This window comes from Vombatus ursinus, unplaced genomic scaffold (genome assembly GCF_900497805.2).
Source record: "Vombatus ursinus unplaced genomic scaffold, bare-nosed wombat genome assembly UNPS02014803.1, whole genome shotgun sequence".
Taxonomy (NCBI): domain Eukaryota; kingdom Metazoa; phylum Chordata; class Mammalia; order Diprotodontia; family Vombatidae; genus Vombatus; species Vombatus ursinus.
The window spans coordinates 3148470-3164340 of NW_020954581.1; the positions used below are offsets into that span (position 1 = coordinate 3148470).

At 41.1% G+C, this 15871-nt stretch overlaps 1 protein-coding gene across 1 annotated transcript in view; it reads left to right on the plus strand.

Annotated features, from left to right (window-relative positions):
- The window catches only part of TTLL7 (tubulin tyrosine ligase like 7), a 116928-nt gene that overhangs the window by 74103 nt on the left and 26954 nt on the right, over window positions 1–15871 (plus strand). Inside the window, exons 14-17 of the mRNA XM_027873967.1 lie at window positions 762–957; window positions 6016–6218; window positions 7420–7554; window positions 11940–12020. Of these exons, the coding sequence (XP_027729768.1) occupies window positions 762–957; window positions 6016–6218; window positions 7420–7554; window positions 11940–12020 (615 nt within the window). The remainder of the gene's footprint in view (window positions 1–761; window positions 958–6015; window positions 6219–7419; window positions 7555–11939; window positions 12021–15871) is intronic.

The following is a 15871-nucleotide window of genomic DNA, read 5'->3' on the forward strand; positions in this document are numbered from 1 at the left end:
GTGTGTGTGTGTGTGTGTGTGTGTGTGTGTGTGTGTGTGTGTGTTATTGCTTAAGTATTACTAATTAATGATGTCACAGGAATGCATATCTTTGAGCTTACAGTTGAGAGTCCTTCCAGCATCATGAAGAACAGAGGTGGTCCCATCTTCCAGAATTATACTTTTCATCTCATAAGTTTTTTTTGCCTTTGCTTTGGCCCTTCTTACCTTTGATTTTAGCCACTCAGCTCTCTTCATCCCTAGACTTTGACTGTTGTTCACAAGTGACACCTCATCTAAAATCTCAATACATAAAATAAATCCCAATAAATAAAAATCTTAATAATAGCCATTTGGGTTGGGGTCCTCAGGTGAGAGGGTGAGCATGGAGGCAGTGTGGAACAGTGGAAAGACTACAGAGGACTGGAGTTCAGAGCCTACCTCTGATATCTGCTGTCTTTGCTGCCCTGGGCCTCATTCTTCTTCCTGGCCCTCAGGACATGTGTGTGTAAAATGAGGGGGTTGGACCAGAATGGTGTCTGAGGTCCCTACCTCCACGAGTTCTCCATGGTCAATCCCATGGTCCTAGGAACGTGTCTCTGAACAGAGTCATTTGATTTTTTTGTCAAATAACTTATGGCAGTTGTGAACACCCTTGGCACCCTAAACTAGTTTTGTCCATTCCATGGAAAAAGGGAGAATTCGGATGACCAGCTTATTGTGTCACCAGTATCTGCTCTAACTTTTAATCCGTTAACACTGCTGTAATTTCTTTATTTTAGCCTCTGCACTCCATGCCTGAAAGTGCACAAATATTGAAAAAGCAAAAGAATTACAGTAGTGAAAGCAGTTATGAAAGTACCGAGGAATCCTCTGAATCTGAAGAAACCGAGCGAGAAGAGTTCTCAGGCGCTTTCGGCGAGAAGAAAGTCACCTATGACTTTGATGCCTGCAAGTGGAAATTTACTCCACAGCCCAGTAAGTTGATGAATTTTAGTTTAAGAAAGAGCCAGTGAGTTGAGGACTTAAAAAAAAACTCAACCCCTCTACCCCCTACCGGCTTCCATCAGAGGGGAGCAGAGAGAGCAGTCGTTCTAAATGGAAGGAGATGTGCATCCAACTCCCGCCCCATGAAGACCTGCGGTGAGTGGCATGACTTCATGGGGCCTCGGCCTCCTTCTTTGTCCATCCTTTCCAAGATCTCTCCCTCCTCAGGTGATGAGTTTTTAGTTCAAAAGCGTGGTTCTGTTGTGAGTGGCCCATGGACGTGCTAAGGCCCCTTGTTTGAAATGGGTGTTTTTGATCAAGTCTGGCCTATGCTGGTGTCTGGCAGTTGATTTGCTGACTATACTCACCCAGCCACCCATACATCTTCTCTAACCCCCTTAGCACCCCTTGTTCTGTCTGCCTCATCATTCATCTGCTTTCTCCCACATGCCAACATGCATTCTCTCATTGATTCTAGGTATGTTGATTTGTGTATCCGTGACAAATGCTAGTCCTCAGCAGAAATGTGAGGTTGTAGGCAGTTTGGTGACTCTGAATCCTCAGCTTTATAGTTGTCTCTTCCTTTTAGGGTCCCCTGGTTTTTTGCCTTGCCATCTTGATTCCTGTGACCTCTTTTGGATGGTTTTCCCATGTTTAGGATTTTTTCTGATCCCTTCTTTCATATCAAAAGTTATTCACCCTATTTCAGGACTTGATAAGATGGCTAGCTGCTCATTTGAACACCCAGGAACTGCATGGCCAATAACACTTTGGTGTAGTGTTTCCCTGAGATAATGTTTGCATTAATCTAAAAGACTGAGTAATGTGAAAGTATCAGACACAATGGCAGACCTTGTGGAGGAAATTTCGTGGTCAGAGATCTTTTCATTGATTGGCCTTCAGATGAGACAGGGACTATGTAAATAATTTCCTATTCTTTCTCTGTTTAAAGCTAACCCTCTTTATAAGAGTGGATGTTGTGTGCTCTCCACTTCAGCATTTTTTTTCGTTCAATAATTAATTGTGGTTTGGAAGCTATTTAATCCTTTGCTTCTTAGAGTGTTCCTGGATACTTTGGATATGTCCCCATATGAGTTGTCTTTTCCAGGAAGTTTATTTCATACTGTTTCTTCTTTTATGTTTTGGAAGCCAAAACTTCTCTACCCATAACTAATCAATCTCTTCTGCCTCCCCCTGCCCCAGATAATGCTATCTACTCCCTGGCAACGTTGACTGATGGGGGAGGGATGTGGATGAAGGATGGTCAGGGCAAAAATTACTGGTTCTGGAACGATCTCAGAGATAATGTAATGTTATCTCAGAAACTCTTCTCAGACCAAGAAACTTGTACACTGTGGTCAGACAAATGGGTATATTAAAATATAATATGGGTATTGTTTTTCACATCTTCTCAGTATAATTCTTGTCTTCTGAAGACTCTCCTAATGTATGCTTTCTCCCTCTGTTAATCATATTTTCTTTTTATGATCCTTGGAAAATAGAGTGAAGGATGTCTCCTTATCTTGTGCTTTGTCTTATATCTTATATCTAACCTGAAGAACATGGTAAACAGGCTTCTTTACTTTCTCTCAGGAATGAATGCAAATGGCAGATAGAAAACCATCTGATTCACAAGCACTGTATATGCTTAATAGAACCAGTTGGAGGAGCTTAGACCTACTATATTTATATCCCTCCCACCCCCATTGGAATATACTGTGCCCTGATAAAAGAGGGTCATAGAAAAGAAGTGTTTAAGTAGTTTTTCATCATTTTTCAATTTGCATATACAAATTCCACTTCTGGTGAGTTGGTTCAACCAAATATTGATGTATCTACTTAGCACACATGTCTGTGTATCTTCTCAGGGTAGGGCTACTGCCCTTCCCTACCCCTACCTCCTCTCAAACAGGCACATGCCAAAGATGTGTGCCCAATGAGCTTATCTAGAGGAATTTTTTTTCTTTTTGGGGTACATGCACAGTGTAATCCTGAGAATGTAAGTTGTTTGAGGGCAGGGATTTTTTTCTCTTTATTTTCCCAGTGCCTAGCAGTGTCTTGTAGATAGTAGACACTTAATGTTGTAAGAGATTGAATCAGCCAAGCAACTTGCCTTGAGAGAAGTATTGTTAACTGTAGGCGGTATCACATGTGAATGGAGAGTCTCTCAGATGCAGAGCAGCCATTGTTATGCCTCCCCACCTCCCATAGCTTTTCTTCCCTGCAATTGAAATGTTACCATAATTATAGATTCTTAAAGTTGTAAGGGACATTACAGGCCATGACGTCTACCCATATCTGGAAAGGAATTGATGCTGCAGTCATCCAGCCTCTGCTTGAAGCCTTCCAGTGATGTGGAATCCCCTGCTTTCCAAGGCAGCCCACTCCACTTTGGTTTAGCCTTGATTGTTAAGTTTTTCCTAAATTCAGACCTAGATTTGCTTCTCTGCACTTTTCCCTTGGGAAAACAAACAGAACAAACCTAATTCCTCTTCCCCTTGAAGTGATTTCCAATACTTGATGACAACTGAGGCTTCTCAGGCTGAATACCTCTCCTTTCAACTGGAGCTTCTTATGGCATGGACTACATTCCCTTTAACATGATGGTTTCCTTCCTCTGGATGTCCTCCAGCTGATCAGTAGCCACCCTTAATCCGTGGTACTGAGAATGGAACACGGTACCACAGATAATCGTATGACCATCGAAAAATGTCCAGTGGGCTTACCCTCTCTTTCTCCTGGAATCTAAGCATTTTAGTGCAGCTAAGGGCTCATTAGATTTTTGGCTACAGCATGTTTTTGACTGTAGCCTATTGTTGACACATATAACACTTGTAGTCCATTAAAATTCCCAAATATTTCTCATATAAACTGCTCTCCAGCCATGTCTCCCTCATCTTATATTTGTGAAGCTGAGCTTTTTGAACCCAAGTATTAGATTTTATGTTTATCCCTATTGAATTTCCTCATGGGTTTAAGTCTTATTTCTGACTTCTGTTTATGTGACCATGGGGGGAATAATTCCATTTTACAAATGAGGAACCTGAGTCTAAGAGAGGTTAAGTGACTTGTTCAGGGTATCATCACACATACCTAGTAAGTATGCCATGCAGGATTTATACTCTGGCATCTGATGAATTGGCTCTGCCTTAGATCTTTGTGATGTCTACATGGTTGTTGAAGGTTCCTTCTCTGCTTTTATGCAGGTCACTAATAAAACTTTAAAAACCCCGGTCCCAGTCACCTCCATTCATCACTCCTTTTCCAAGTTAACATGGCACCATTGATGACTTCTTTTTGACTGCTGCCATTCATCTAGTCCCAAAATCCACCAAGTGGTATTGGGGTCAAGCTCACATCTCCATCTTTTTACACAAGAATGGCACAAAATATTTAAATGCTTCACTAAAATTGCTGTAAACTTCATTTGCTACATTCTCCTGATCTGTTTAGTCATGGCACTGCTCAAAAAGGAAAATCAGACCTAAGTATCTCTGCCTTCTCTCTGTTGTAAGTTATCACCATCCTATTTATCCCAAACAGTAGCCATATCCCCTCTTGGAACATTGTCTTTCCCCCGTCCCAGTACAGTGCTAAAAAACAATAACAACAAAAACAAACCCACACCTTCAGTTGTCCTTAGGTTGCTTCACCATCTCAACTCATTTTGAGCTTTAGCAGTCTCTTTTTATGGGTCTTGCTCCATCTTTTATGCATAATTAAAAAAAAACTCTGTATTCATTGGCATCTTTTTGTGCACACGAAACATTGATCCTTTTGGGCCATTCATATTTTTTTGTGTCTTTAACATTCCATTAATGAGATCATTCCATCTACAATCCCTCCTTAGGATTTGCATTACTGAATATGATACTAATCCATGGGATCCTTAATGATGCTTCATCAGGACTCTTTGAAATTTGCTATCCCATAATCTAGAATGTACTTAGGAAACTAAAAAGCCATATAATAATTGGTGGGGAGAGGAGGAAGTGTGGCATTTTTCTCTTAGAACTGGAAATATGCCTAGAATCTTAATGAGATTAGGGGTTCTTAACCAACTATTCATCAGTATGGTGAAGCCTGTGGACCTCTTCTTAGAATCAGGAATGCTTTTTCCCCTTGTATATTGGGTATATGCATTTTTTATCCCACAGAATCTTTGAAAGGTAAATCAGATATGTTATATGTCCAAAGGACACCATTTGAAGGGGAACCACTTTAAAGATCTCTCTCTCTCTCTGTGTATATATATATATAATATATATATATATATATATATGTCTATCTATCTATGTATGTATAATTCATTCCTTTTTATAAAGTTTTTTAAATTTTTATAGCTAATGAAGGAAATTCCATCAGCTTTCATATGCATTCATTTCAGTTCAATAGATTTTCCTTGAGTACCTCATGCGTTAGGTAATGCACTAGGCAAAACAGGAGATACAAAGATGAGTAGTGTCACAGTGGAGAGAGTGTTGGAATTGGAATTAGGAACATGAATTCAATCTGGCCTCAAACATGTAAAAATTATGTGACCTTGGGCAAGTCACTTAATCGCTATCTGCCTTAGTTTCTTCCACGTAAAAAAAATGAGGATAATAACTGCAGGTAGTTTTCAGAAAGGAGCTTTGTGAACTTTGAAGTGCCACATTAGCTAGCGTTACTATTCTGTTAATATGAGGTGAGATTCTAATTTAGTAGTGAAACTAGAGATTTCATTTTGATATGGATTCAACCCAGGAACCCTGAAGTATCCCTTCCAATTCTCCAGGGCTGTGATTCTTTGGAAGTTTTCATTCATTCATGGCTTGTGGCATTTCATTTCTTCACAGCCTTCTCAGGTGGACTTTCCTTTTAGAACAAGACTCTAGTTCTCACAATGAAGCACATGGCTTACCATCCTATTTGCTGTTAATGTCCACGGTACCACGGACTCTTTGGCCACTCTTAGTTTCCTGCCTTATATTTTGTCTGTCTGAGAGAAACTGCCCTTGGATCTTTCCATTGGTGCTGCAGGGATCTAATGCAGGTCCTTCTCCACAGGCTCCATCAGGCGCTCTGTCAGTTGTCCTCGCTCCATCTCAGCGAATCCATCCATGATTGACCACCGCCCTTTTTCTGCCAGGCAAATGATCTCAGTCTCACGTCCAGCTTCTGGGGTCAGGTCTCAGTCTCTAAACCGTTCTTCCTCTTCCTTGAGGAGTTTACCCCAACCTACTGGCATGGATCACCACGAGACTCCAGTGGTAAGTAACTACTTTATCCTTTTTCATAGCATAAGAAATAGAATTCTCTAATCTGAATTTGTGCAGTAAAAAGGACCCAAATTAGAGGCAGTGCTGATCCTGAGATACTCCATTCATACAGTGGAGCTACCATATAACATAAGCCATGACAGCTCAGAATTGGGCCTGACGCTGCTCAGTCTTGGACTTCACCCAACTTAGTTACCGGAAGAACAGAAAGAACCTTCTAATGTAGTCTTGAGTGATAGAGCCTGAGGCTAACATTGTAACCAGGCCCTTGGGTTGGGTTTTTAAATTGCTGCTTGTGCAGTAGTGTTATGGTATTGAAAATACTCCAGTTTAATGTTTTTGTTTTTATCATTTCTCTATCTCCTTTAAGGCTGGGAAAATATTTACTGCCCTTCTTCCATGCAGATATTACAAGATAGTATTAATTGTTTAAGTCTCAAAAGATTTATCACCTGTTACTAAGCTCCCTTAGAGAGAGAATACTGCCTATAAACTGAGTGTTGTTCATGCTGTACCTTGTATGTCAAAAACAACCTTTTTTTCATCCACCACTCAGTCTCAGAGAATTATTGTTAAAAAGTTTCACAGAATTTATTTTGCCCATAGGCATACATTTTCCTTTGAGTTTTTCTAAGCACCCTGCGGTAAGCGTGGTATACTTTGCTGCCCTGGGATTATCCTCTTCTAGAAGTGGAATCTGGCAGTTTGGGGATTTTTACATGAAAGGCCTTGTTATTGAATGAAGAGTCAAGATATAGCAGTGATTAAAGTTGACCCAGTTATCAATGAATAATCATTTTTCTAACCAAGAAGAAATACCAGAAGCATGTGTGCACAATGAAGTTGACAAGGGGAAAATGTTTAAGAGCTTCCCCCCCCCCACCCACCCTGCTTTTGGTGACTGAGTTCAGGTTTCTTTGGTGTGTGAAAGGCACTCTGACATCACCACCATTTTAATGTCAGGCTTGCCTTGCCTACAGACAGTCCATCACCAGACTGTGTGTGTGCTCTTTGGTGATGTCTCCAAGTTATTACTGCTAACTTCCATTTTTTCCTCCACCACAGTAAATGATTGTTTTCCCTTTTTCATTTAGTTGCTGCAGTTTTTAAAAGTAAATCTTTTTACCCAAAAACATCTTTCCCATCAGAGCAAAATAAAACTTCCAAATCTCTGTCTTTCTTTGAATTAAAGACTGATCCTTTGCAGCACCTGAGAACGAAAGAAGAGGAAGAAGAATTTACAAGGCAGACCTTGTTTATTCTTCGAGACATGAAGATCAGGTTCCCAGGGAAAACAGATGAAGAATCAGAGCGGATCATTGAAGATGTAAGTGAGTGATGTAGCCAAAGCATCCTTAGCCTCGGGCCCTTTAGCACTGTTCTCAGGGTTACCAGTGCCTGCCCAGTGGTGGGCTGCTAGGTGATAGACATAGCACACAGAAATAGCTGCCTCACTGTGAGCTGTGGGGCTGAGTTCCAGAAACTTCAAGTATAAGGAACACTAACTAATGCTTTTTTCTTCTAATAGATCACAAAGAATTGTTAACTGTCTGGTAAAAAAAAATTTTCTGCAGTGTATTTATGAAAGAAAATATAAGTTGGGATTTGATGAGATAATCTTGGTAAACATGCCACAAAGATCTCCTCGACTTCTCAATCAATCAATCCACAGGCATTTGATTAAGCAAGTTGTCTGTGCCAAGTACTGTTCTAGGTGCTGGGGATAGAAAGACAAAAGGGGAGAATAACCCTGCTCTCAAAGAGTGTTGGTTTTTAACAGCACATGCATACAGGTGTGTGTCTGGCACATGTGGGAAATTAAGAGAAGGTGGAGTTTTTAGTGGGGGGAACCTCAGCAGCTGGTGGGGTCAAAGAAGGTAGGTTTTGAGCTGAGTCTCAAAAGGGGACAGATGAGGGAGAATGAGGGGACAGGTAGCATGAGCACATATTGGGGGAGAGGGGTCTTTGCTACAAAGCCTGCAAAAATGGGCTGTGATCAGGTTATAAAGGGCTTTAAAAACCAAACAGGAGTTGATATTGTACCCTGGAAGGGAAGGAAATTGTCATATCTGTGTTTGAGAAAAATCACTTCCTTTTGAGAGTTGGAAGGGACGTCCCCTTTGCCGTCACTTAGTCCAGTCTTTCATTTTATATATGAAGAAACGAAGGCTCAGAGAGGTTAATTGCTGACTTGTCCGAGGTCCCAGGAGAGTAAGTGGCAGTGTCAGAATTCGAACTCATGATCTCTGACTCTAAAACTTCTTTCATTAAACCTTACTGGGTGAATATTTTGAAGATAGAAAATTTTTAAAAATAGGCATAAAAAGCCATGTAAAAACGAAACATTAAACATACTAAAAGAAGAGAAAATCCAGAATTTTTACTGCAGGAGCAAGGGGAGAAGTTGGGGCTAGTGTAGAGGATAGTAGTGGTCAAGAAAGAAAAAACCCTTATAAGTAACTAATATAGTCAGTGTTGACTAAGAATAGAAAGTTGTCTTTCTGTAAATACCTCCACTGATTTCTGCAGTCCCTCCTAGCTTGACAATTCTGTTGATTCCAGTGTTCCTCCCCTTAGTGACTGCATTTGTCTTTTGGGGAAGGTTGTTACTAAGACTCTCTGATCTCATTGGATGAAGGCATTGCGTGGATCCAAGGTGTTCTAAGTCTTATTCTGAATTCCAAGCATTTTCTTGACATTTAATGTTGTAAAGGGAACCATCTTTAAAGCTGGCCTAATGAAATTGAAGAGTGAGTTTGAAGAACTTAATTTATTTTTAAATCAAGTACATGTGGTTAGAAATGGAATTAGAGAAACAACACTGTTCTTTCACTAATCCCAAGTGCCCATTTTTGCAAATACTGATCTCTTTAATGCCAGTAGAATCTTGGGTGATTTCTCTACCTGTAAATCAAGGGACACACTGATTTCAGAAGAATAAAACTATAAGTAATCCAAAGAGTAACTATCAGTCAATGAGTAAGCATTTATTAAGTGCTTACTCCGTGCCTGGCACTGGGCTAAGTACTGGGGGCATGAAGGCAAAAGAGAGAGCTTTGTAGCCTAATGGGGCAGAAAGCATGAAAACAACCTTGCACAAACCAGATCAAGACAGGATAGACTGCAGATAATCAACTGAGGGAAGGCACTAGAATTAAGGGAGATGAGGAAAGGCTTATAGAAGGATTTTAGCTGGGACTTGAAGGAAGCCAGGGAAGTCAGGAGGCAGGGATGAAGGAAGGGGAGAGTTCTAGGCTTGGAAGGACAGAGGGCGTAAGCAGCAGGATAAAAGATAACATCACCCAGCACCTGTGTGATTGGACTAGGGGGGCACCAGGCATGGGGTGTGAGAGAGAGGCCATAGATGGGACAGCCAAGGAGGACCTCACCATCCTAACAGTATTAAAAGAGCCACAAGATGCAGACTGTTGGGTTGTCTGGGCACGACTTATCGGAAAAGATGAGAAGAAACTGCATGGGGCAGGGGGAGTGCCAGAAAAACAAAGAACCAGCTTTAATCAAGTAGCAGGGATGGCTTACTTAGCTTCAAGGTGTTTATCTTATAAAAATAGTAGAGCCACCAGGTGACCTGTTTTTAAATCACACAGAGCACCTGTAGGAAAACTAGCCCTGGGATGTGCTTTTCTAGTCCTTTCTAGAACATTGAGTCCATCAGCAGGGCTGCTGCTTTGGAAAGGCAAGTCAGTGCCTGCTAATAACACAGACAGAGGGGAGAGGGGGTCCAAAGGGCTTTAGCGAGAAATCATTTTCCCTCGTCAGAGTCGTACCACTTACTGTGTAAATAAGGTATCAAAGTGTTCTTTTCAAGCATGTACTTTTATTAACTTACTTAAGTTGTTTACTGGTAGAAAAAAATATTTTTCCTCTTGGCCTTGGAAGATTTTCTTTTATGGGGTAAGGGTGCCACCCAGTGGCCAACATTAATCTAACAACTGCGTGGGTTTGGTATTGGTTTTGACATTTCCTAACATTAATTCCAACCTCTTTCAATTACCTTGTTGTTGAAAAGGGGGAAAAAAAAGGTTTCTGTGTTTAAATTTTTTTTCACAGTAGAAACTGATGCTCTAAGAGCCAATGAGCTTAATTTTTAATAATTTAATAAAGAGCCTAATCTTTATCATTAAATTATTAGAGTATTTATGAAAAATGTTTAATAATTTTATAACTAAGAGTATAATCTTTTTTGGGGCAGTTAGGTGCCAAAGTAGATAGAGTGCCGGGCCTGGAGTCAGGAAGGTCTGAGTTCAAATCCAACTTCAGACATTTAATAGAAGTGTGATGCTGGGCAAGTCACTTAACTCTGTTCCTGTCAGTTTTTCTCATCTGTAAAATGAGCTGGAGAAGGAAATGGCAAACCACTCTAGTATCTTTGCCAAGAAATCCCCAAGTGGGGTCATGAAGATTCAGACATGACTGAAATGACTGAACAACAGCAGTCTTTACTATGCCTAAAATATTTTGCACTTGTATTAAGGCATCCTACTGGATTGAAAACAGTGACAATGAATTCCTGTTTGTTCACTCTTATTGTTATGTTATTGTTATGCAGATTTCTTTTCTAAGTGAAGGCAAGAATTGTACTCGTAACACATGAGTTACATGTAACTGTTTCTCAAGCAAATCTGCTTTCCTTGTCTATGAAGAGTTGACAACTTGAATAAGAGATACACTTTTGTTTCTGGGTAATCTGACTGTGCTGTAAATATACATCCCTAGAGCCGTAAGTCACAGTAGCATTCCCAAGCCACAGAAGTATCTCGGTGTGTGTACGTGTGTGTCTGTGTCCATGTGTCTGTGTCCACATGTACACATTCAGATTTAGCTGACCTGATCTTTATTTCCATGTGGTACAACTGGATGTTTCAGTACCCCAACTTCTGGAACTTAGTTCAGAAATTAAATTCAATCATAATATTGTCCCTAGCAGAGACTGGTAAACATCATAGCAAGTTTGTGATTTACAAAATGCTTTCCCAATTGCATATGGAAAGTGTAATACCATTTCTAAGACAATCTGACTCCCTGATAGCTAAAAATAGCTTATCACTGACATTTATGTAGCACTTTCAGTTAGCAAAATGTTTTACGTAGATTGGTCCTCACAACAACTCTGTGAGGTAGGTACTATTATTATCATTCCTATTTTAAAGATCAGGAAACTGCGTTTGACAGGTTAAGTGACTTGCCCAGGGCCATACAGTTAGTAAGCTAATAAGAGGCAGAGGCCAGGTTTGAATTCAAGTCTTCCTGACTATAGGGTCAGCATTTTAGTTTAAAAAGGCTGTGGTCAAAGAGTGTTGAGTCAAGAGTCCCAAATTCTACTCCTCACTGCCTTTGACAATCTATGTGACTTTAGGCAGATAACCTGACCTCTCTGGACCTCAGGGACCGGTGATTTTCTGAAGTCCCTTCTAACTCCAGAAATGTCTTAATTCTACCAACTCTTTTACTTCATTATCCTGTGATTTGAGGTGTTTGTCAGCTGCTGAGAAGAGGTCTGTGCACTCTTACTGCTCTGAGAAGCAATTGTGAATGTTGGGTATACAGAGATAAGCCTTCTTCGTTGCCTGATGATAATACTGAGTTTTCAACTCACAAACTGTTAGTTTTGATCTCAGCACTCACTTTGGGGGATTGTTTTTGGGGGGAATGATGGGTTGCACTTCATTTTGTTTTTCTTCCCAAATACAGATCATGGATAACTGGAAATATCATAAACCCAAGGTGGCTTCATACTGGCTCATAAAATTGGATTCTGTAAAACAACGGAAGGTGAGTAATGTACAGTATGCTCTTACCCTTCAGCTCTTTCTTGACTAAGAGGGAAACAGAACCCTTTGGCTAGCATCTCCAACCCTCCATGTTCATGACCAGAACGTGCATGGCAGCATGGCATTTTGTCTTATGATTATGTCATTGATGGGGCTTCTGTGCTGTGGGCCATCAATACAGGACATCATTTCATCTTCTGTAATTCCTTTTAATAAGCTGGAGTTTGACACAGCTCTGTGATAACTTTAGGTCATGTTCTGAGGTGTCATTTATATCTTAGCGGGGTTTGAGTCTTTATGATGTACCTAGAGGGAAAAAGGGGCAAGGGAGTTGATGGCATTATTCTAGTAAAAAAAATACACACACACACACACACACACACCCCTCTCCCTGGAAGATACTTATTAAATGGTGGTCAACTGACCAGTTTACTCATTAGTCAACAAAGATAAAGATCATCTTGTTGGAAAGTCAGTCCTTTGTGATCGTCACTTGAATGTGCATGTTGGAAGCTGAATGAGGAGATAGAGTGGTCTCCAGTCATGACAAGGGGATGAATTTCTGTGAATGAAGATTGCCATCACTTTGTATCTTTGCTCTCATTCAGCGACAGTGCAAAGTTTGCTGTGATGCTGAATGAATAGTCAGAGGAAGAGGTACAGAAAGTTTAACTGAGCCTGCTTTGTTGTTCCTTGCATTTCTTTCTTCTTTTCTTATTTTGTGAAGTCACAGTCAACAACTTAATTGCCTAAGCATGTATTAAGTGTTTACCATTTGCAAAGAACAGTGAGAAATAAGTGCCAGGGATGCAAACGTGAACAAATAAACTGTAGTCTCTTCTTTTGAGAAACTTAAAATCTAATGGTGATGATGAGATATGTAGGCAAATAACTATAATGTAACTTAGGATATTACCAAGGACAGAGGTGAGGTCAAGCAGATAAGAACATTAACAAGGGAGGGATTCTTTAGCTAGAGGATTCAGGAGCAGTTTCATGGAAGAGATGGTGCCTGAGCTACACCAATAGGATTTCAGGAATCAGGGATGTGGGAGGAGTCAGTATCATCTAAAAGGGGTCTCTGGGGGTGCATAAGTAGAGGAAGGAGAGGGTGGTTCAGATGAGGGAACAGTAAGTGATGGGATTTGGACAGGTAGAGTTATGAAGTTGGTGAAGTAGCAAAGCTTGCTCAGAACAGTCAATGCCTAGCAAATGTTGGTTAAATTGAATTTTGGCAAATGTTATCCCAATTTTTAAAAAAGGGGAGATGAAGTGGATTTCTCAGATAGTAGAATGGGAAGCTTGGCTGATTAGTGGAAAAGCTCTAGAGTATTTTAGGGCTGGGTGGTGAATACTGGATCTTATAACTTAGTCGAGAAGACGCTATACAAGGCTAACTTTATTTGACAGAAGCATTAGGCTAATTAAGGAAATATCATAAACTTAGTATAACTGTATTTGGCCAAGTTATTTCACCAAATCTCTCAGGTATGAGGTGGGGATGGTACAGTCAGGTGGCTTCAGAACGAGGTAAATAAATAGATCCCAAGTGTGGTGACTATGAGCTTGAAACCCAACGACATGAGCATCACTGACATGAATGGGGTGAGAAGGGCCTCCTGATTGAACAGGGGCTTTGGAAGGACATACCATAAGCAGAAGGAGCAGAATAGACCAATGGGACAGCAGTTGGCATCTGGATGAATATGACCACATCCTAGAAGATTGGTTAAAGGACCTGGCGCTGTTTACCTGGTGAAGAGAACATTGACTGTGGGCACACAATAACATTCAAGTATTTCAGTAGTCAGTAAACATATATTAAGTGCTTTGTGTCAGATAATGTGCTAAGCACTGGGGATGCAAAGAACGGCAGAAGTCAGTCTCTGCTCTCAAGGAGCTCACTGTTTAATGGGGATAGATAACATAAAAACAATTATGTACAAACAAGATGTATGTGGGATAAATTAACAGAAGGAAGGCCCTTGCATTAAGATGGATCAGGAAAGGCTTCTTCTAGAGAATGGAGTTTGAAATGGGACTTGAAGGAAGCCCAGGAAGCCAAGAGATAGTGTTCCAGACATGGAGGTCAGCCTGAGAAAATGTCCAGAGGTGGGAAATGGAGCGTTTTCTGTGAGAAACAACAAGGAGGTCAGTGTCATTGGATCACAGAGTACATGGGGGTAGAGGGGAGGCTGCAAGGTATAAGAAACCTGGAAAGGTTGGAATGGGCAGGCTATGAAGGGCTTTGAACGACAGAGGATCCTGGAGGTGATAGGGAGCCATTGGATTTTATTGACTATGAGGGTGACATGGTTACCTACACTTTGGGAAGATTGCTTTGGCATCTGACTGGAGGATGGACTGGAGATGGGAGAGACTTTGGGCAGGGAAACCAACCAAGAGTCCAGTAGTCTAGGTGTGAGTTGATGAGGGCCTGCCCTGGGGTGGTGCCAGGGACAGAGAAGCGAAGAGGATATATATGAGGAATGCTACAGTGGGAGAATCAGTAAGCCTTGGCAATAGATTGAATATGGAGGGAGGGAGAGAGAATGAGGAACTGGGGTTGTGAACCTGGACAACTAGGACAATCAGGGAAGAGAGTGGGGGAAAAGATAATGAGTTCAGTTTTGGATATATTTATTTTAAGATATCTGCAGGACATCCAGTTCAAGATGTCTAATAGGCACTTGGAGATATGGGACTGAGGTCAGGAGAGAGGTTAGGTCTGGATTAGACAGATTTTAGAAACCTCAGCATAACCATGATAGTTGACTCCTTGGGAGCTGATGAAATCAACAAATTAAATAGTCTAGAAGGAGAAGGAAAGGGGCACAGGTCAGAGCCCTGGGACCCCCGTGGTTATCAGGCATGATCAGATAGAAGAGGGACTTGCTTTGTTGGTCTAAGGAGGCAGAACCAGGAATAGTGATTAGAATGACAAGGTCAGATTTTGGTTGCTTATAAGGAAAACTTTCCTGACAATTAGAGCCCCTCTAAAGGGTAATGGATATCCCCAAGACTTTGCCATCACTGGAGGTCTTCCAGGAGAGAGTGGAGGACCATTTGTCATGTACACAGAAGAGGGCTTTCATTCTCAGGTATGGGCCAAATTAGTTTATCTTCCAAATCTTCAGCAAAGTATATTGGGACCAGATTTGGAAGGGCCTTGAACATCAGGCTAAAGAGCTGGTATTTTATTGTCCTATCGGCATTAGAAAGCCCCTGAGGTTTGCAGGACAGAGGAAGGATATGATCTGACTTGTGTGTTAGGAAGATTACTTTTTGAGATGTGTAAAGGGTGGGTGGGTTGGAAATGGGAGAGATAGGAGGCAGGGTGATGAATTTCCAGGCTATTAGATGTATCTAATGAAAGGATTAGACTGGGTGGTCTCTGAGCTTCCTACCACATCTCAGTCCACAATGTATGGAAAGGTAGTGAGGGCCTGTACTAAGGTTCTGGAGCAATAGGAGTGGGAAGAAGGGAGAAGATAGGGAAGAGACTGTGAAGGTTGAGCTGCTCTCACTCGGCATTTGATTGGATGTCAAGACAGAGGGAAAAGGAAGACTTCACAACATGGTGTTTAGGGTAAGAGAGTGATTTGTTGTGATAGGAATCACACCTGTGAGCAGGAGGAAAGCTGAGCTGCAGTTAACTCTTCAATATGTTTTACATGTTTAGAAATTTAGAATAATGACAAGTACTTGTTTAGAGATTTACCACCAGGTGCTTTTGCTCTTTCCCAAAGTGAATGTCAGCCTGCCTGCCTGCCCGCCTGCCTGCTCACAACCTGGGGCTTCATAGAGTGAGAGATAGCTTCACTGAAACCTTTCCTTCACATCCCAGGTGTG